At 45.6% G+C, this 23,045-nt stretch overlaps 1 protein-coding gene across 1 annotated transcript in view; it reads right to left on the reverse strand.

Annotated features, from left to right (window-relative positions):
• The window catches only part of LOC119660048, a 132,943-nt gene extending 111,340 nt beyond the window's left edge, over positions 1-21,603 (reverse strand). The window contains exon 1 of the mRNA XM_038068426.1: positions 19,764-21,603. Within this exon, the coding sequence (XP_037924354.1) occupies positions 19,764-21,603 (1,840 nt within the window). The remainder of the gene's footprint in view (positions 1-19,763) is intronic.
• Between the last annotated feature and the right edge of the window lie 1,442 nt (positions 21,604-23,045).

Here is a 23,045-nt window from a genome sequence, read left to right on the forward strand (position 1 = left end):
TACGCGGACGACATTGTTCTAATCTATAGGGGCAAATATGAAGATACCCTATGTGATAGAATCCAAACTGGACTAAGGGCTACTAGTGCCTGGTGCCGGAAGGTGGGATTGGGGATCAATCCAGCCAAAACCACGATAGTACCATTCACAAGCAGGCGTAAACTTGATCACCTGAGAGCCATAAGGTTTCATGACATAGAGGTGAAACGAGAAACAGAGGTTAAATATTTGGGAATTACGCTAGACCAAAAATTACTCTGGAAGACACATGTCGAAAACACTTGTCGGAAAGCCACGAGGGCTCTGATAACTTGTAGGTTCATAGCAGGAAAGAAATGGGGTTGCAGCGCGAAGATGCTATTTTGTATATATACTGCAATAGTAAGGCCAAAGATTACCTATGGAGCGGTAATCTGGGCAGAAAGCCAGCACTGAAGCCAGGGACTTACACTAGCTCCAAAGACTAGCTTGTGTGTACATAAGTGGCTGTGACATACGACTTAAACCAGCAACTGATTACTTAGTACACTGACGGATCCCTCACAGCAGAGGGAGCGGGTACCGGTGTCATTGGTCCAAGGAAAATATACTTAGAGCCAATGGGCACGTACACTAGCATATTCCAGGCGGATATATACGCCATAGACAAATGTGCCTCATTTAATCTCCAAAGGAACTACAGGGCAGGGAAGGCGACCAACTACACCAAACGGTTCATTAACTTATGTTCAAGGTGTGGGACAGTGAATCAATGCCCGACGATTGGCGGAGAGGCATTATATGTCGCATATATAAAATGGGGGATGTCAGGCAGTGCAACGATTATGAAGGTATCACGTTGCTGAGTACTATCTACGAGATGTTCCCGCTATCTTGCTAAGCCCGATAGCCCCGTACGCCCAGAACTTCATCGGCTTCACTGTAGGCAAATCAGTAACTGATCAGATTTTCTCTTCCCGACAAGCGATGAAAAACTGTTGGAATATGGCCATCAGTTGCATCACCTTTTCATTGACTTTGAAGCCGCCTATAGCAGCATAGCCATGGTAAAATCGTACAGGGCCATGAGAGAATTCGGTGGCTTACGATGACGACAGAACAACCCGAAATATATGCCAGAAACCAAAAAACGAACAACATGGAAAAGCACTGGTGAAACGGGAACAAGAATAGTAGTAGACTACAACTTTTAGGTCGTTGAAAATTTCTCCTATCTAGGGTCGAAAATCACAACCGATAACAGCTACAATGATGAAATCCGCACACGGTTGTTGCTGCCAAGAGAGCCTAATTCAGTTTACAAAAACAGTTTCACTTCAAATGTCTCACCATGGGGTTAAAGCTCTGGCTGTACAAGACAATGATTGGGGATAAAATCCGCCTCAACAGATTGCAGTGGGCGGGTCAACTTATCTGCATGTGGGAGGGTGCGTCAGCCCGGAAAGTATATAAGAAGCTCAGTTGGAGCGATGGCGTAGAGGACACCAGACAGCTTTTAGGGATATCGAGTTGGTGGACTTGAGCGTAAAACCAGGATGTCTGGACTTCCTTATTAAGGCAGACCGGATACCGGTTGTTGCTCCGTTGATGATGATAATGATAACTTTATTAGTAAAAGTATGATTTCGTTCACACTTGGTAGAATCATATATTATATATGAACCTAAAGGGGTTTTATTATCAATATCTAAAAATTCTTCTATTATTAACTTGATTTGAACAGATATCGGTGTAGAGGGTTTTTCGGAACCTAGGCACCTTGTAGTGGCAGCTTTGTGAATCTTTTCAGATTTTTCGTTTGGGTAGTTTCTGAGAATGGGTCCATTGAAAAGTTAACGACTTTCCAGTCCCAGTAGGCTTTTTTTTAATTTCCGAGCTGAAACCAGCTTTGAAAACTGCTAATTAAGACTTTTCATTTGGTACCTCACAAGACTATGTTTGGAGAAAAAAAATTGTGCATCCCCCCTTTGTATGTATGCAGATTTAGTTAACACTTCAATCCTCAGTTCACAATTTTGTTCCTGTTTTTCTTTTTCTTTCGGTCTGAATCGATTTAATTCTCATTATAACACCACAGTAACAAGTGAAATTATGTGCGCGTTTATCAAATAAACAAGCCGATACAAAGTATATGTACGTTAAATCTAATTTGTTTATTGTCTGTTTTACAATAGGCACAGAAAATGTATTTTGCGCGTTTAAAGTACACGAATTGATTCTCGTTGCGACTTAAGACTGTTACCCACAACGGTTGGAGACAGAAGAGACCGGCTTATTTCCATGCGGTCTTTTCTGTCCCAACCAACGACACTTTCTCACCGCTAATCCTCCACTCCCGTGGCGAGTTCTAAAATGAGTGAGTGGAGAGTTCCGCGCCATCTACCCGTCCGCATCCGCAACATTCGAAATAAATTGCGAATGCTGCAGATCCTGCCGCGCCACAGAGATCCCACCTTAAGTTCCACACCGATCGATGTTACTCCTTATATGTGTGGGCGTTCAAAGTTTCCACCTTCTCATCAAACTTCGTGTTAATGAATACAACCGTTTCTGTGAGAGGTTTATGCGGCGGACAGGCAGGCAGGCAGACAAACAGAGAAAACCGATTAATTTTACGCAAACATTTAAAAAGGCGGGAAGTGGTTAGACACCGTAAAGTATTCCTAACCTTCCACGGCCAAGCGCATTCATTATTAAGCCAGACAGTGAATTGCATGCCAGAAGTGCAAAACTACACAACATGAAAGGAAAGAGGTAGACGTGTTTCCTCGACCAAGCGTTTCTACACAATCCACTTCGATTTGAGGCCCTTCACAGTTGCCACCTTTGCAGCAAATTTGGTGTCAATAAATATAATCGTTTCTGAGAAAAGTTTTTGTGACAGACGAACAGACAAAACCGACTAACTTTACACAAACATTTAAAAAGGCGGGAAGTATCAGCGAATGTGTTCTTTAGTTGTTCTTATATAAAACGGGGCATCAACATTGAACTTTCTCTTATTAGGTATAAGTAAGAAGAAGTTCCCTACTGAAAGGAACCATATTTGGCCGATTTGCTGCTCTCATTTCCTCATACAATATTTTTGGAGAAGTCAAAAATACACATATTTATATGGTTGCTATTCACCCCTTGTTGGGATATAGCGCCTCAACCACCCCTACACGCTATTGTTCCCGATCCGTTTAAATGCCCTTCAACTGCCCACAGGACCTTCTGAAACGACCGCACTCCTCTTCTTCTTTCTGCTTTATGCCACGGAAGTATGGGTTGATGCCTTGACAAGGAGGTGAATCGTAAGCGCCTTGCTCAAGTACAGAGGCAGGCAGGTTTGCGAGTGGCGTCTGCTTATCGCACTGTCTCCGAACTGGCGGTGATGGTGATCGAACGCGTGATCCCCGTTGCCCTTCTTGAATAGAAGCGTAAAGCTGCCATAAGGGCGAAAACTTAAGAGAGGTGTTGCCCGTGGAGAACGTTAACACACTCTTATCAAATGGCAACTCTCTTGACAAAATGAGCCAAGGGGCAGATGGACTGCGTGGCTCATCGACAATTTAGACACTTGGCTGAACCGAACACACGTAAGCGGGCATGAAGGTTTTCAATCTTACCTGTACAGGATTGGGAAGGCGTGATCTACTGATTGCGTGTGGAGTGGCGGGCGACGCTGAACACACCTTTTTCTCTTGCGAAGCGCTGGCAGCTGGAGTCGTGTTGCGCATTATGTTCGGACACCTCTTATTGCGAAGAAAATTGAACTCGACCGAAAAAGGGACCAGATGAAAAAGGGCTTCCTAAACTAACAACTCCCTTCCTCCCCTTCTCTCCCGTTGGTGAAAGGGATTCCTTGACGTGAAGGCTCCCAAAGCCGAGAAAGTGGGAGGGCTAGCCCGAAGTAATGTGACAAACGGTTCCAGGCTAGCTCTCTGATGACATGGAGGTGTTTAGTTGGTAGTCCGACAGCGTACTGTTACGGAAGCCCAACGCTCTGTGCGTAAACGAATTCACTTACCCTACTCCCAGAAAAAAGAACTCCTCTTCTTGTGTGCTAAATGCTATTGAGCTAACCCACTCGTCGATCATCTTGGGAGAGTGGATTCCACTGCATGGTATTATAGGTAATGCCATTGTCGCCCTTTCTTAATATGTGCCATATTCATTGTCACTTCCGCTTTTCCGATCACACTGCCTGTGCGTCGATCATGTTCTGCCTTTGAATTAATATCATCAGGTCAGGCTTGCCCCTTTTTCTAAATTCAAAGCTAGTTGCCCAGAGTCCATAACCCAGTAAGAGAGCAAATAGATACCATTAGTGTAGTGGAATTGTTTGGGGAACGATATCATAGCCTATTGTCTCCCCGTTCTCCGGGCAAGGCAGCATGAAAAATTTCACCGGTAACAAGAAAAAATAATATTGGTCCCAAAACGTAACCCGGGCGGACTCCGCTTTGGACGTCGAATTTTACCTCGGTGCAGCACATAACCTTTTACCGTCATCATATATCGCTTTGATAATTGCTATCATTTCCTCCGGGATTTTCTGCGTTTAGAATTCTAGATACACTTCCTGTTCATGTTATAGGAAGTTTTCTCGGAATTGAAGAGGCAGCGAGGATCTATACTCCTCGCACTGTTCCAAAATAATCCGCAGGGTATTGATTCAGTCATTGCAGGAGGATCCGGAGCGGAAACCAGTCTGCTCTCTGTCGATCAAGCTTTCAAGGTGTTCTTTGATGACTTCTATGATTATTTTAGCTATGATCTTTGCGGCGGTAAGAGCACGGAGATACTCCTCCAATTGTCACATTGAAAACGGGAACCTTTCTTAAGAATCTCAACAATCATCCCGGATTCAGAGGATTTCCGTACAAATGGAAGTAGCAGATCTGCGGAAGTTTCAAGTGCAGCAATAAACGAAAAATAAGCGAAAATTATTTTTCGATGTCAGCGCAGGATGGAGTCAGGATAGAGGGGAGAGCTTTTCTTCCATTCAATGTTTCAAGATGTAGATAAATAGATAAAAGTTGTCAATTTCATTTCATACAATGAAATATGGAGTCAGAGCGTTGATACCACAACATGTTACGCTGTAGGAAGGAAGTGAAGGATCAACATCCAGAAGTAATTTCCATCCGAGGATGGACTGAGGCGAGGTATAGACGTGCATTCTCGGTGAAAAGTGATGATGATATACGCACGATGCAGTCTGTTTAAGAACCATCAACTTTACACAATCATTTTCAAAAAAATATGTCATTGAATCGTGTACTGAAAACAAGTATTGCTTTAAGGAATGCAACATGTCTAGGTTTCCTGCGAAATACGCAACGCATACCAAATAGCTTCAAATTTGCTTAGTTACATTCTCGATTGTATCTACGCTATCACTCCATTTTGGAGATGGCTCTGCTGGTTCCTTTATCCAAAAGATATTAGAATCTCGCGGCTCGTACTCATCAACTTTAGTGTAAAGGTGTAATGACAATAGTTCCGAAGACGTTCATTCACTTGAGTCACGCTTTATTGTCTAAGATTTACTTCCAGCCGAAGCCACTACGAAATTATTTTATAATTCAATAAGGCTGAAAATGATGATTGGATGCTTACACTTTACGCCTCGTAATCAAAATTGTTATGGACCAAGTTTATTGGACTCTGTAGAAGACAATTACCAGCAATTTTCGAGTAATAACAAAAATTATGAAACCGTGAATTGTGACAAAATTTAAATAGCGTGGCGTAACCGAAAGATGCGAAAAGGTGCCACTCAGTGGTCTTATAAGGCGTGGTAAATTGTTATTCTTTGGTAATTTATGGGCTCAGCTGACAACTCGCGATTTGCGACCTGTTGTAATACAAACCTTCCATAAGACGATTTGCTGGAAACTTTGTTTATATATTTAGAAGCGGAATATTGGCATAGGTGCGGATGGCGACATTTGCAATTCAAATTTCGCTGATCTATTGCTTATTTCAGAATGAATACAATGCAATGTTGGATGAATCAATGAATTCGATCTTAGCGCCATATGTACATATTTCAATCCTAAAAAAATCATCTGCATAGACATGTTAACAGATAAAAGCTGACACTAATGTCACAGCGACAAAGTTGCATAATTTCTTCAAAACTTTCGCTGAAAACCCGGGAAAGGTGTTAGTCATTGTTATCTCAGAAAACACTTTCATTCCATCTTGTGGCTTACCTCGACTTGGGATTTTTACCACGTTGAATGACTCGTGTGGAAAATTGGTCCATTTGGGAGTGACGAAAACTTCTCTATACATTTTTTGAGACATGTGCTCTGAATCATAATATTACATATGAAATTGTTTCCAAATGATTATGGCCGTAGAGTGTTGATGATGGAACAAAAAAAGTTACTTTAGTGGAATTATGATGAGTGAAAGCCGGTTATTGTACAAAAAATGCACGTGCTATGGTGATCATGCATCCCTTCTTTTTGACAAGCAATAAATAATACGAACGTGAAATATTCCATATTTTCAAAAGTCCAGAGCATAAATTCGAAAATGTAAAAGCAGTCGAGCCCGGAACGTTGCATTGTGGTTTCGAAACGTAAGAAAGGACCCCCATCATTCGGTGGGGAAACAACACCCAAACCTGCGAAACATGACAAAAACGACGGTCCGAATTAAAATAGGACGCTTCATGGAAATCAGTAGGCAAAGGGTAATATAGGTTCCAGGGCGAAACAAGGAGTTGTACCCACGGTAGAGCATAAAACTTGGGAAACGTCCGCTGAATCAGTATCAACAGCTCTACTACCAAACCTTACCTCCACCTCCACGTGGTGATCGCTGGGAGTTCTTTCTTAACGAAGAGCTGCAGACGGAGAATGATGAAGACGAGTCTCCCTTGTCTAAAAGCAGGACACTTTGTTCCAACCGGTCCTCCAGGTTGGGGGTGGAGTAGGACTGGCAACCCTACACGGAAAGCCTAAGTTATTCAGCCACAAAAGGACCCTCGGACTAGATCGATTTCACAACGACAATGGACGAACGAACCGCCTATTTTCTAGGGAACGTGCGCTCCCTGTGCAGACCGAATGCTGCTTAGCAGCTAACCACTACCCTGTCCCAATATGAAGCTGATGTAACAGCGTTACAAAAGATGGGCTGGACAAAGGCCGGTTTTCTGGAGAAAAGCTACTACCTGTAAACTGTGTGCTCAGAGTGGGCGTTTTAGTCAATTAGAAAATGAAAACTACTGTTATCGGCTTTGAAAATATAAACAAAAGGTTATACACTCCACCCTTGCGAGGAAAATTTAGAAATATAAGTCGCATGAACGTTCATGCCCCTACAGAGGAGACTGTAGAGTCGACGAAGGATACCATCTACGAAGGAATAGAACGAAGCCTTGAAGTCTGGCCCAAGAATTACATCAAAATTATACTTAGGAATTTGCCAAGTAGGGACGGAATCCGTATTCAGACGATCCGCGGCTCCCAGAATTTTTGGAAGTGGGCAAACGGGCTCCCGGCCGCCGACATCCCACGACCGCAGTCCCGCAGTAGTGGGAACCTTAGCTACTGTGGCATCAAATGTTGCAAGTGCGATGGATGGAGTAGAACTAGTTCCATTAACGGACCCTTTCAGAAGAAGCTCGATTCTTCGTAGGTCACCACCCGTACAGGCACAAGACCCCGCGAATGAAATGCTACTCCCAAGGAAGAGAATGTAGCCGGGTACAGGAAGGAGGAAACAGTGCCGGGTAACTACCTGAGCGACATAAGGTATAGCGACAAATCGGAGGCTGCCTTCATCCCACTAGGTAATATTAGGTTGTTGCAAATGAAATGGCCGTTTTGGTACTAAAATTTGAAACGATTGTAAAGCTTACAAAAATCTATTTATTTAATCAAAATAGGTGCCAGTCGATTCAAAACACTTCTCCCAGCGAGATTCAAGAGCATTTATGCCAGTTTCGTAGAAGTCCAATTTTCAGCGGTTGATAACCTCATTGAAGGCAATTTTGATGAGCTCTTTTTTCCTCAATTGTTATTTCTCCAAAAAATTATCCAAATGCTCAAAAAGTGGTAGTCGTTTGGCGAAAGGTCCGGTGAATATGGTGGATGAGGCAGAGTCTCATACTACAGTTCGTTCAACTTTTGAACCGTTGTTCTGGAAACATGAGTATTACACCATCTTTGTTGACCAATCTCGGCCGTTGAATGCAGTATTTCTGTGCATTTATCGTTTCTCCAGGTGCCAAGAAAGAACAGTGGATAACTCCAGCTGTAGACCACCAAACAGTCTCCATTACCTTCTTCGGATGGAGGCTCGGTTTCGGCATGTGCTTCGGTGGTTCATCAGCATCTAGCCATTGTGCTGATCGGCGACGATTGTCGTATAATATCCACTTTTCATCAGATGTCACTATTCTGTGCCAAAAGAGATCGCTACTATTGCGAGAGAGTACAGAAATGCAAATTTCCATTCGAACTGCCATGTTTTGCTACGTAAGGGCATACGGAACCTATTTGTCGAGCTTTTCACCTTTCCAAGTTGTTGTAAGTGCCGGGAAAGTGTCGAATAGTGTACGCCCAGTTTCTCTGCAATGTCTCTCACAGACTGACGTGTGTCGGATTCGACTATCAAACGCAGCTCGTCCTTGTCAATCGATGGTCCTGGATGTCCACGTGGCCCATTTTAAAGATTTACGTCCCCTGACCGGAATTTTTCGAACCACCGCCGTGTGGTTCGTTTGCTTACTGTATCAGCTCCAAATACGCTCTTAATGTTTTTGGACGACTCGGCCGCTTTACGACCGAGTTTGAACTCATACAGAAAAATTATACGTTATTGGCTCTTTTCCATCCTTTTTTTCCTTTCTATTCCCTGTTATCCCAACGATGGTCAAAACTGAAATGACTCCTTGATTAAATGTAGGAGTATCTATACTTCAATATTCAACACCAACAGCGCCAACTGGTGGTGGTTTGATACACCAAAATCGCTATTAACTTCACTTGATTGCCAAAACGGCCATTTCATATGCAATAACCTAATAAAATCCTAGAGGTTTGCGAGTTTATCAAGGGACACCAGCCAGCATGAATGAGGAAAAATTAAGCCAGGCAGCGCAAGTGACCCCCACAAAAAACTCGAGAGAGGGGAAACCGGGGACGGAGGCATCTACAACGGTTAAACGAATCAACTGACCAGTAATCGGCTAAAAGAAACAAGTCGGGAAACCGGAAGCTGGACGCTTCAGGTACGAAAGGTTTTGTGTATTTCTTAGTACGTAGCACGTCATATATCCATATATTATGGGAGAGTATTCACTTTCGGGTCATATTGACATTCATAGTCTTCAATTTTCAAAGAAGCAACAACTTCGACGTATTATAAATTTGTTAGTAATAGTGCGATTTCCATCAAACTTGGTATGATCACGCTCTACATTATAGCCTACATCACTGCAGAATTTCGTGCCACTAGGATGAATTTAAGGGGGGTTTCCAGCCAATTACAAAAAATTATAGTAATATACTATTATTAACTTTCTTTGAACAGATATCGGTATGAAAGGTATTTCGGAGCCAAGACACCATATAGTGGCAGCCTTCTGATTTTTTTCAGATTTTTCGGTTTAGTAGTTTCTGAGAATGGCCCCCTTAAAGAAATGATCAATTTCAACCCCCCGCACTCCCCACGTTTCCAAGAAATGTCAAAACTAAGAGCGGCTTCGAAAAGTACTAATCGAGACCTTTAATTTGATACCCCACATGACTATATTTAATGAAAAAAAATTTTACACCCCCCTTTTGCATGTATGGGGACCCCCCCTTCAATTCAACGTAAAAGGATGTAACTCACTGTATGTGCGAGCGTTCACAGTTCCCACCTTTCTACCAAATTCGGTATCAATCGCTATAACCGTCTCCGAGAAAAATGCGTGTGACGGACAGACAGACAGACAGACAGACAGACAGACAGACAGACAGACAGACCTGTGAGGAGTGGCCAGATCTCCCATCACGCGCGACCCCAGGTGGCGGATAGGGGCATACCTATTGATGTGTAAATATGTGTTCATGCACTTTTCTTTTCTGACTGTGCATGGGCTAGTGTTTGCTCATCTCTGGTGCGCGGACCAAAATGGCTATGGGAAGGATACCCAGAACATAAAACCACCATGGAAGACGAGAGAAGGAGTAAACTTACGGTGCAGGGGCTCGGAACCCCAGTACCGGCGGCTTTTGGGAGTGAGCAAGCGGGCTCCCGGTCGTCGATATCCCTCGACCGCAGTGCCTCGGTGGTGGACAACTTGGCCACCTTGGCATATAATGTTACAAGTAATTTGGATCTGGAGAAGGAAGTGTTCAAGCGAAGTACGACCTTACCGAGAACACCAGTAGCAAGAACAACCAAGGATGAACTGAAGATGGATCGTTGGACGACAAAAACTGTAACAACACCCACCGCATATGTTCAAGATGCGCGACAGCAAGAGGTGCTCCAGGAACAAGATAAGGATCCATTCAAAAGAAGCTCATCAACTTTGAGATCTCCACCAATGCCAAAGACGATGAAGGACAAAGTACAGGCAAGGTCAACAAACGCCAAAAGTGAAGGACCGTGTAAAAGGGGTAACCCTGCCGGGACTTATAGGGAACAGAGTCCTGATCTGGAGGAATTACCCTTCACCCTGCTTGGGGCAAAAATAGTTGAGCTGTCCGAGTTTATCAAGGACAAGCACAACGTGCACCAAGCCATAAAGAATATGGTGAGGGCTATTAGAGTGCTCTACAATAGATCACAGGAGGAAAAGAATAATAAGGACACGCCGAACCCCGCTGTGCCAACAGTATCACAAGCGACCCAAGTGACGCCTAACCGTACTACCATCCAATTCCAGCGAAATAAGCGAGTACGTGAAAAAGAGGGGGATCCTGTAAATAATCAGCAGGCGCCTAAGAGAAAAAAAGGAGGACAGGACATCCTGAAAACCAACACCAACAGGCCAGAAGGAGGAAACCGTACAGCGAATCTAGGAAACTCGACCAGCGTTGCGAAGCCCAAGACCAGCGAAAACGATGGATGGACTAAAGTTACCAACAAAAAAGCGGAACGAAAAGCAAAAGTGCGAACTCGTCCAGATGTAATTGTTATCTCCAGTAAGGGCAATCTGTCCTACGCGGAGATACTCAAAAAGGTCAAAGCGGATCCCGACCTGAAAGATCTGAGCGGAAATGTAAACCGAATCCGAAGAACCCAGAAAGGGGATCTCATGTTCGAGCTGAAAAGATCCAGCGTGGGCAAAACTGATGACTTTCGCACTCAAGTGAAAAACTCACTTGGGGAGAATGCCGCAGTGCGTGCCCAAAAACATGAGATCTATATTCAGTGCAAGGATCTCGATGAGGTAACATCGAAAGAAGAAATTTGTACTGCTCTGAAGGAGCAATTCAAGTTGAAAGAACTCACCGAGGAGTCAGTTGTGGGCTTGCGAAAAGCCTATGGTGGTACTCAAACGGCCACAATACGAGTACCAGCGGAGGCGGCACAGATGTTGTTGGCTGCCGGAAGGGTTCGGATTGGATGGGTTGTTTGCCGTTTAAGGGAACAAATTTCACTGAAGAGGTGCTTTAAATGCCTTATGTTTGGGCACTTCGCGAAGGCATGCACCAGCAGCATTGATCGATCCGATCGATGCAGAAGGTGTGGGGAGAAAGGTCATATTACCAGAGAGTGCAATAGGGACCCCAAATGCCTATTGTGCGAGTTAAAAGAAGGACAAGATAACCGGCATATTGCCGGAAGTGGTAAATGTCCGGAATTTAGGAAGGCGCTCACTGCAATGAGAAAATGAGGTTTATCCAAATAAACCTCAATCATTGCAGAGTCGCTCAGGATTTACTTGAGCAGGCCACGTTCGAATCTGAGATGGAAATCGCCATCATAAGCGAACCGTATAGACACCGTCACGGTGGCATATGGGTCAAAGATTCGACTGGGGGAGCGGCGATATGGGCTTGCGGTCGACAGGCCATACAATGTACTGCAAGTCAAGCAGGCAGTGGCTTCGTGTGGGCGAAAATAAGTGGTGTATATGTATACAGCTGCTACGCCCCGCCAAGTTTGACACTGTCTGAATTCGAGCAAATGCTTGATAATCTTGTTCTCGACGCGAGGGGACGTAGTCCAAAGGTGATTGCTGGTGATTTCAATGCTTGGGCCCTAGAGTGGGGTAGTAGGGAATCAAATGCTAGGGGGCGCAGTTTATTAGAAGCTTTTGCGCAGATGGACATAGTTCTGGCCAACGAAGGTGCTGTAAACACCTTCCAGAAAGGGGGGTCAGGCTCGGTTGTAGACCTGACCTTTGTCAGCCCTTCGCTGGCGCGTGGTATGTCCTGGTGCGTCAGTGAACGCTACACCCACAGCGATCACCAGGCAATCTTCTTTGAGACATGTGTCGAGCCGCAGGCCAAAGAGCTATCATGCCCGAAACCGAGAAAGATTTCAGGCTGGTCCGCAAAATCTTTGGATGAGGAGACCTTCATAGAGGTGTGGTTAGATCAGCCTGATAAAGCAGGCACCTCTACGGAAAGAGCCGTCCATCTGGCTCAATGCATTGCCAAAGCGTGTGACGCGTCCATGCCTAGAAGGTGTTCATTCCCCAGTAGAAGACCAAACTACTGGTGGACTGATGAACTGACCGGCCTTCGATCAGCCTGCCACCGAGCCAGAAGAGTGGCTCAGAGGGCGGTAGGTAGAGTCGAACAGGGACAAAAGGAGCGCGCCTATAAGGCAGCCCGCAAAATCCTCAAGCTCGCCATCCAGCGAAGCAAGAGGGAGTGCTTTAAGGAGCTCTGCTCAGAAGCGAACATAAACCCGTGGGGGAATGCCTACAGAATCGTGATGGGACGATTCAGATGCCGTTCATCTCCGCAGATCACGTGCCCCACCCTCTTGCTAAAAATCATCCAGGGGTTATTCCCCCAGCAAGAGGAGAGCACCGACACATTCCAACCACCTCTGAATGTGGCGGCAATTCCGCCAGTCACCAGAGACGAGCTGTTGGATATCTGCGGTAGAATAGGAGACAACAAAGCGCCAGGCCTGGACGGAGTACCGAATAAGGCCCTTAAGCTTGCCGTGAAATCCAGACCGGACATGTTCGCTGAGTTGTTCGAAGCGTGCATGTCCGAGGGGATATTTCCAATGGCATGGAAGCGGCAGAAGTTGGTACTTCTGCCTAAACCAGGTAAACCTCCAGGTGAACCGTCGTCATATCGACCCATATGTCTCCTGGACACGGTGGGGAAAATGCTAGAGCGGGTAATCTACAATAGATTACTCCCGGTTGTTGAGAGCCAAGGCGGCCTTTCGGATCGGCAGTATGGGTTCCGTAAAGCCAGATCAACCATTGATGCCATCAAATTGGTTACTGGCTTGGCCGAAGATGCAATTCACGGAAAGGGTAGTACCAGCAAATATTGCGTGGTAGTAACCCTGGATGTGAAAAATGCATTCAATTCGGCCAATTGGAATCTAATACGGAAATCCCTAGCGAAGGTTGGTATTCCCGCCTATCTCGCTGCTATCGTCGATAGTTATTTAACTGAAAGGAGGCTCTGGTATGACACCGATGACGGACCCCAGGAGTACATTGTTTCCGCGGGTGTCCCGCAGGGCTCCGTATTGGGCCCACTACTGTGGAACATCATGTACAACGATGTATTTAATCTTCCCCTTCCGGGGGAAGCCACAGTGGTGGGTTACGCTGACGACATAGCGCTGGTTGTTGTCGCAAAGCATCTTGAAGATGCTGAGTTATACTCAAGTGAGGCAATCGGTGCTGTTAAAAGTTGGCTAAAGAGCTCTGGTCTGACACTTGCGGAGGAAAAAACGGAAGCGGTCCTCATCACTAAGCGCCGGAAGAGAGATTATGCCTGTATTAGAATCGGGAATCATATCGTCACTTCCAAGCCGACCATCAAATACTTGGGAGTGGTGATAGACAGGAAGCTTAGCTATAAGCAACATGTGCGGTATGTTTGCGACAAATCATCCACTGCAAGTATGGCCCTGGCAAGGATGATGCCGAACATTGGAGGGCCACGGCATACCTCTAGGTTGCTTATAGCCAGGGTGGTGACCTCGATCATGCTCTATGCGACCCCAGTTTGGAGGGAGGCGTTGTGGATGTCAGGGAACGCTACCAAACTGAGTTCAGTCTACAGGAGGACAGCCCTGAGGGTATGCTCTGCCTTCAGGACTGTCTCAGATGATGCAGCATTCGTCATCTCTGGAATGATGCCGATTGACATCTTGGCAGATGAGATGGCGAACATATACAATGCAAAGCCAACCTCTTCCTCATCGCGGACGAGGAAGACTGAAAGGGAGAGATCCATAAATAGATGGCAAGAGCGGTGGGAACGCTCGGGAAAGGGCCGGTGGACGCACAGGCTCATTCCTGCCATCAAGGAGTGGTTGGAGAGACGACACGGTGAGATTAATTATAATCTCACCCAGGTTCTCACGGGGCACGGAGGATATCTCCAATACCTTCACAGGTTTAAATTGGAGACCTCACCCGATTGTCCAAATTGCAATGGAGTCCCAGAGGACCCAGAGCATGTATTCTTCCACTGTCCGAGATTTGTGGAAGAAAGGAGGAATCTAGAGGAGACTCTAGGGGAGGTGCTGGTACCAGAAAATCTGGTGCCGAAAATGCTAGCACATCAAGAGAATTGGGATGCGGTAAACTCTATGATCACATCTATCCAAAATAAACTGCGAAAAGCAGAGGAGAGGAGAAAAACGCGGTCACGTGCGCCGCGTATAGAAGAAAGGTGACAAAGCTAGAGTGAGCTGACTCCGCCCCGTGATGTAATACCTTATGGTGGTTCCGCGGGGCAGGGAGGGAGTCGGGGGTGGTTTTAGTGGGTAAAAATCCCACACGCTGGTGTGCCCAGACCAGTGTCTTTTTGAAGATTTCCACCTCCTCAACAAAAAAAAAAAAAAAAAAAGACAGACAGACAGACGGACAGACAGACAGACAGACAGACAGACAGACGGTAAACCGATTTTAATAAGGTTTTGTGTTTACACAAAACCTTAAAAATGGCCCAATTCCCAAAAAAGTGGAGCAAGTAACGAGGACTGCATAAGCTGCTGTTGAATCTTATGTAGCTGTATTTCTGGGGAGAGGGTATAAAGCCCCTAAATTGAATATAGAAACTTGGTTAAAGGTGGCTCCTCGGGAAAAGAGAGATAGGAAAAGAATAAGATCGGCGGTTGTCATCATCTACAAGAATGGCGAAGGGTCGTACGCTGACATTCTCAAGAAAATGAAGGCAGACTCCGAACTTACCAATTTAGGAGATAATTTTAGTCTTATGTTGAAGCTCAAGACGCCCAAGGATATATAGTGCGAATAAATTCTTGAGTCAAAATAAAAAGTCTTTGGAACAGGGCTAGCAGGCCGGAGATCTCAATAACCCGCAAGGATATAGATGGGGTTGCCACAAAGCAGAAGGTTCGTGAGGTTTTGGAAAAGGAGTTCGCGCTCATTGGACTTCAAGAGTCAGCGGTAAAGACTTCAGTACCATCATCAGTCTACCAGCGAAAACAGCACTCAAACCATTGGCCGCAGAGATAGTGAAAACAGGCTGGGTTGTGTATCGCCTTAGAGAGCAGGTGTCGCTGAAGCGGTGCTTTAGATGCCTTGGTTTCCGTCATATCACGAAGGCGTGTTCCAGTGCCAAATACAGGTGGACGTTATGCCGGAGGGCCGAGCACTGTGGAGCAGACCCAAATTGCTTACTGTACAAAGGGAAGGAGGGAGTGTGTCATTTGCACATTGCTGGCAGCAGCAGATGCCCGGAATACAGGAGAGCGCTTAACACAAGTTGCAGTTGAGTTGATACAAATCAACCTCAACCACTGCGAGGCGGCGTAGGATCCACTCTCGCAAACCATCCACGATAAAAACATAAATGTCGCTATAATTAGTGAGCCATATCGAAGCCATGGTGGCAGCAGCGCTATGGGCTGGTGGAGAACAAGCTTTCAAGGAAATGCACATCTATGTCTATTCATGTGAGGGGAAGTGTTCTCCTCGAAGCATTCGTGGAACTAGAGGTGGTACTGGCGAATATTAGGGCCTTGCATACTTTCCGAGGAATTGGTCTGGGGCCTACAGTGGACCTGATTCGTTCTGCTTTAGCTAGTACAGTTGCTATACTCACAGCGACCACCAGGCAATCTGCATGGAAATCAAGTGCGGATCGAGCTTGAACGAGAGGTCTCGTAGAATACATGGTAGTATGCTTGGCTGGTCGGCGAAAGCTTTTGAGTGGAGCAAGTTTTTCATGGTGGTCAAACGCGACATATCCCGGAATGGTACGACTAGAGAAAAAAACACCCAAATCACCCGATGGATGGAAGAAACATGGGACGCTACTATGCCTAGAAGGCGATTGCTTTCCAATAAACAACCCAACTGCTGGTGGAGCAACGAAATTTTGCGAGCCGTATGTTTTCGTGCAAGGAGACTTTGGTCCAGAGGAGGTACAGTGGGAACTGCGTGACAGCCTAAAAGAAACCATTCGGAAGAGGAGAAAGAATTGCTTCAAACAGCTATATAACCATGCCGATATAAACCTTGGAAGAATATTCCCTGTGCAGTGGAAAAAGCAAAAGTTGGCGTTGCTTCCGAAACCTGGCTATCTGAGTGCTGGATACAATGGGGAAGATGGTTGAGAGAGTCATCTACAGACTCCTACCCATCGCCAAAGCCAGCAATGGTTTGTCGGAACGCCAGTTTGGTTTCCAAAGTGCCCACTCTACGGCGGACGCAATTAGCATGATAGTAAACCTGTCAAAAGGCACACTGATTTCTTGCGGTTGCTGTGCTGTGTTGGCAATGGATGTCAAAAACGCATTTAACTCGGCCAACTGGAACAGAATTAAAGGATCGTTGGCGGACATAGGTGTCCCCAGGTATTTAGCGAATTTCGGAGGACTCTCTGGTACGATGCGGATGAGGGTACAATGTACAATGTCACAGCCGGGGTATCACAGGGGTCGGTACTTGGTCCCCTGTTGTGAAATATCATGTATAATGGGGTGCTTGCTCTTCCTGTCCCAGAGGAACGTAGGATAGTCTACTTTGCTGATGACCTAGCTGTGGTTGTTACTGCAAAACACCCAGAAGATCCGGAGGTCTATACGACGAAAACACTGAAAGCGGTAAAGTGCTGGCTAGCAAGAGCCGGGCTGACCTTGACGGACGCGAAAACGGAAGCAGTCTTAATAACGAACCGCAGGGAAAATAACACTGTGAAAGTAGAAGTCGGTAGATATACGGTCGTGTCGAAGCCGTCTATCAAATACCTGGGGGTGATAATTGACACCAAAATGAGCTTTAGAAAACAACGATAATATACATGCCAAAATGCAGCCAATGCCAGCGCGACACTCAAAAATATTGTCGAATATTCGTGGGCCGAACCATTGCTTTTAACCGGAGTGGTTCGTTCCATCCTGCTTTACTAGTCACCTGTGTGGGCCAGACGGAAACAGGTGAACTCGGTTTATTGACTGATGGCTTTGTGGTTTTAAAGTAATTTTAGAATCACATCAGATGAGGCAGTATTAGTGGTGGCAGGCATTATCCCTATCGAAATTCTGGTGAAAGAAATGAGTGTCTTGTACCATGCAAGATGTATGGAGGGACACACAGAGCATAGAAATGCGGCAGAGTCGCATGATCTCTGGCAAGGCAGGTGGAACAAGTCTACGAAGAGTCGGTGGACGCACAGGCTCATTCACAACATTAGGGTGTGGCTTGAGCGGAAATATGGGGAGATCAGCTACCACATTAACCAGTTTCTTACGGGTTGTCGAATTGTCTTTGATGCGGTGGCATACCAAAGGATCAAGAGCATCTAATGTTTCACTCTCCGAGGAGGAACCTAAAGCGAATGTTGGGCAGGTGCGGGAGCCCAGAGAACTGCTGAGATCCGTAGAGAACTGGCCACGGTTTATTTCGAATTAGTTCAAATACAGGAGGAGTTGCTGAAAGAGCAAAGAAGTAGGAAAGCTGAAGGGAGGAGTAGGACGAGTGCCTAAGGGCAAACCCGCGAAATAATACCTAAATGGTAGTCCCATGGGACTGGAGCTGGAGAGACCGGGGATGGTTTTTAGTGGGTGCAAATCCGGCACGCGCCCGCTGTAGTTCTGGCGTTTGTACGACGGAGCTGGAGCGGACGTGTCTTCCTAAGATTTTCCACTTGCGTGTACGAACAAAAAAACACTCTTGTTAGACGAGGGGCTGGGCTTCTGGCCACAACAACCTAGAGATAGGCTGTATTCCGCACTAGTTTATCCTCCAGTCTAATGCTTCACCCCTTGTCCATCCTTACTAAATCCCACCTCCGGGGGTGCGGTTCGCAAACCCACTTTTACCAAAGTGATATCAAAATAAAGTGAAGATTTTTGGACGTAAACTGAGGCTGTAAGGAGGCTAGTGGCATTGTCATAATCAAACATTCTGGTAGCGACCATTTCCTTCCAAATAACATCTCTATATAGTAGTGCGACCTTTGGATAACAAACCACCCGAATGTCCACGTTTTGTCGCACTCTCCTTCATGATCACCACTCAATACGATAGTGTGCATATGAATGAAAATTTAACGAGCGCTTGAAAGCGAAGTTTCGCTCCTCCTTCCATCATGGTCAAGTGAGTTCAGATGTGCTAAAACGTACAATAAGTCTCTTACCGCCGATTTGACATTGCGTGCGTATGAACAGGTTATGAACACATTTTTCGTAAAATGATGATGATTTGATTCGACCTTACTTATGATGAGTTCAATTTTCAAACAACATACAGTTTAAAACTAACAAACTCCCATGGTAGATGGTCGCAACTTTGCAAAATTGGGAATATCTTATGAATTTTTTGTGAATCTGCTGGTACACTCTAGCCCCCACCGGCACCACCCACCTAGTCTTGATTATATAATAAATAACGTTGGGAAGCAGTTCAGACTTATGGGTGTTGAAAGAACTATCTTTGGGTATAACAGCCTTTAAATGAATTGGGGATTCCAAATCGAAGCTGCCTATTGTGTTCTGTTCTTTTAAAGCTTAAGAGCATTGCCATGGATTCGAGGTTCTAGGCCATCGGGTCTTCGGCGATGTCTACGGCTGCATCATGTTTTGTGAAGCAAAGATATGGTTATATGTGTACATCGTCGACGGTCATGTAATTTGAGCTAACGAGAACTCACTAGAGAGTGGCCTAAGCATCGAAGCAGTTGGCAAACGAACAAAAGGTCGGCCGAAGCAACGATGGCTTAATACGCTGGATGGTAATTTGAGAGGCTCCCAAACCAGGTCAGAAATGGCTGAATGCAACAAAGACTAAAGAAGAAGAAGACGATCTGCTTCGTAGGGGTGACCACCCATGACCGTGTTTAAGTTCGCTCATATCACCAAACGCGCCATAACTTTTAAGGTCTTGTCCGAAGAGTTGAGATTGCGAAGTTGAGAGTTGAGACTGCGGAGAGTTTTTAGTGTTTGTCCTTCCTCTTCCTCCTATCTGGTTTTCCCCTTGCAGAAATAGTATTCAAAATTTAACTCTACCATTTTGAGATGAAAATGTTCCCGCTTTGAAGCGAAATGGCTTTTTAAGCTCTGCATCCTTCTCCTGAAAACTAACACTTTTCCATGATGATATAAAAACCCACCCCCCAGCCCTTTAAGGCTATTACTTTTTAAGACCCCTGTTGCGACTCGTACGGTTGGTCCCACATGCAATATGTCGTTCAAGGAGACGTTCGTAGAGGTCTTTGCTGATGCGTCGAATACGACCCTTAATTTTGTGCTGGTACTATCTGGTTTAAGTACGCAATGATGCGGTAAGAAATAATGCGGGTGAGGTATCTGATCCGGGTTGACTTCCTTCATGTGACCAAGGTGGAGATACTCCTTCATGAATTTGGTGTATTGCTTTCTCAAGTCCCCATTCTTTGTAAGCTTGCGTTCTAGTGCATAGAATCTGCTCTTGGCGATGTCCGCTGAAGATCCAAGTTTCTCAGCACTGTCTGAGAATGGCAAGCTTACCGTGAACTGGTTATTGCTTAACATGGTGTTCTGATTGAACATTTCTTCGCATTGTTGCCAAAATCTCTCAATACTGCGCTCTAGAGGTTCGTCCATCGTGCAGATGCCGCATGTAGCAACAGATGCATCTCCTTCCTTCAGCTTTCCTGTAACTATCCATCCAAGTAACGTGTTCTGCAGCAGCGGCAAGTTCTTCCCTAGTTTGATTTGTCCAACGCACAAAAGTTCATGGTAGTATTCTGTTCCAATTAGCATATCGACTCGTCTCGATTCATTGAACCTTGGGTGCGATAGCTTAATGTTTTTAGGAACATTCCATGAAGAGACGTCAAACATTCGCGAAGGCTGCGGCGCCACGATCTGAGGCAGAACAATTGCTTCAACTCTCGTTGAATACCTGGTCACTCCTGATTGAACCTCAACGCTCACTCTTCGATGCGTCTCCAGCTTCGAATGTCCCACTCCTTGTAGGCGCATTGGCTTAGCATTAGCTGCTAGCGGCATATTTAATTTCCGCAATAGTCTCTCTGATACGATGTTGACTTGTGAGCCAGAATCTAAGATCACTCGACAGCTGACTGTAGTTCCATCGTTAACTAATGCTGTACTAAGGAACACGTAACAGTCAAGTCCATCGCTTTCGTTGCTAACCGCCGTTAATGTAGCCTTCTCGCTTGCCGCCTTAGAAGGCTTTCGACTCGAGGCAATTTTCTCAAGATTGTGCGTTTGGTCGTCCGATGATGTTTCTTCCCGAGGCTTAAAGTGAACCAAGGTGTTGTGTTTCTTGGAGCACTTCGTACACCCTCTCGAAGAGCAAGATGATGCAAAATGACCACCTTTCAAACAATTGATGCAGAGCTTGTGTTTCCGGAGATGATGAAAACGATCCGTGGGTGACAAACGCAAAAAGTCGTTGCATGCAAAGAGTTGATGCGCCTCTTTACACATTGTGCAACCTACGCTGACGGTAGTGACTGACATCGTTGTTCTTGGTAGCTTCTTTTTGCTGTCCTCCGCTTTAATATTCTTGGCACCCAGCGCTTCCAGCGACTGAAAACGAGTTTCTAGGAATTGCAGAAACTCGGCCAGCGATTGCAACTGTTTAGGATTTGCCAACGACTGCTCGTACATTGTGAGGGTCGTTTTATCCAATTTCCTGAGGATTAGTGGATCCCAGGTGTCCACCGCAACTCCCAAATTTTTCAACCCATAAAGACACTCTTGTGTGGTGTCATGCAATGACTTTAGAGTTGCGGCTGATGTTGTGTCTGATGATTGCGATGGTTGGCTCAGAATTTTGTTGAGGAAGGCTGCCACTAGAAGCCGAGGATTGTTGTATCGGTCTTGCAATAATTTCCAAGCCGCTGCGTAGTTTAAATCCGACAAAGCTAAATGTCGTATTAAACGTTCCGCTTCGCCTCCAAGATTCATTTTCAGGAGCCAGTTCTTTTTGCATGGTGCATTTGGCAATGGTGGATAATCAACCATCTGGGTGAACAGGTCGAAGAAGAAGAATTTTCGGTAAATGGGTCCTTACATTACTGGTAGCAGCAGGCCGCTGTGTGGATAATGAATCAATTGCCTCTGCTATCATTACAAGCGTATTTTGAACTTGCTGCTCTAGCTGAATATATGCCTCTAAATTGTATCCTGTTGCCGCTGGATCCTCTGATGCCTCTCAGATGTTATTGTGGATTTCTTCGACCTGATCCCAATAGCGCTGAATGGTTGTGCCATGCAACTCATAGTATTGCCGGGATCGCTCCACCAGAAGCGTATTTTGAAGCACTCGTTTTAATGCTCCTATGTGTGTGTGTGTGTATGGTGAGGGAGAAGCTACAGCTTCTGAGCACTCAGGCCGTGTCGGCCCATTGTACTCGCCTCCCCCGTCTAACGGAATATTCCGGATTCGTTAACGTATCGCAGGATTTCCGTTAGTGGATGTGATGCTACCCGTGGCAATTGGAGGACATCGGCACCAAAGATCTGATGCCTGATGCGTCCATAGGCGGGGCATTCACATAGGAAATGCTCCGTGGATTCCGCTTCCTCATTACAGGAGGGACACGTATCATCTTCGGTAATTCCTATTCTGAACATATGCCCAGCTAGTGAATTATGGCCTGTCAGAATGCCCACAATACACCTGCAAGTCCTCCTGCTTTTCGACACGATAAACTTTGCGGTACGTATGTTGGGTTCTGGCAGGAAAAGTTTGGTGTGTCGAGCAGCATTTAAGCTCTGCCACCTGTCATTATGGGAAACTTGTTCCCAGTTTTTGAAAACAGATTTAGCCAATGCCACTGATACCCCAACTGCTGGCTCCGGTCCCGGCATAGGGGAGATTGACCCCTCTTTCGCTAAAGCGTCCGAGATTTCATTTCCCTCTATGCCACAGTGACCAGGTACCCAGAGTAGTTCCACCGTATTGAATCTAGACATAGAGTTCAAACGGTTTCTGCATTCCTGAACGATTCTCGAGGTGATCAAAGGACTGCTCAATGCCCTCAGTGCAGCTTGACTGTCACTGCAGATTGCGATGCGCCTGCCCTTCAACCGCTCGTCAACCACCCAGTTTGCCACCCTTAGGATCGCATAAACTTCGGCTTGAACAGCCGTTGCATATTGTCCCAAAGGAAAAGCCCACTTCTCGTTTTTATTCGAGAGGTAGACTCCGGCTCCAGAACCCTCTTCTGTTTTTGAGCCATCGGTGTAGAAGACTTCCGTATATCCCTCCACGCATTCCTCTGGGTCTTCCCAGTCCTCTCTATGCTTCAGGGTAACTACATATCTTCTACCAAACAGATGTATTGGGACACGAGAATCGGAAGGCATTGTAAGAACTGGATTCAGTCCTCCCAGTAACTCTTCCAATGCTCTGTGCCCCCCACATCCGTTGTTTTCCCATAGATCTAATCGAATTAGCCTAT

Source organism: Hermetia illucens, chromosome 6, assembly GCF_905115235.1.
Source record: "Hermetia illucens chromosome 6, iHerIll2.2.curated.20191125, whole genome shotgun sequence".
NCBI lineage: Eukaryota > Metazoa > Arthropoda > Insecta > Diptera > Stratiomyidae > Hermetia > Hermetia illucens.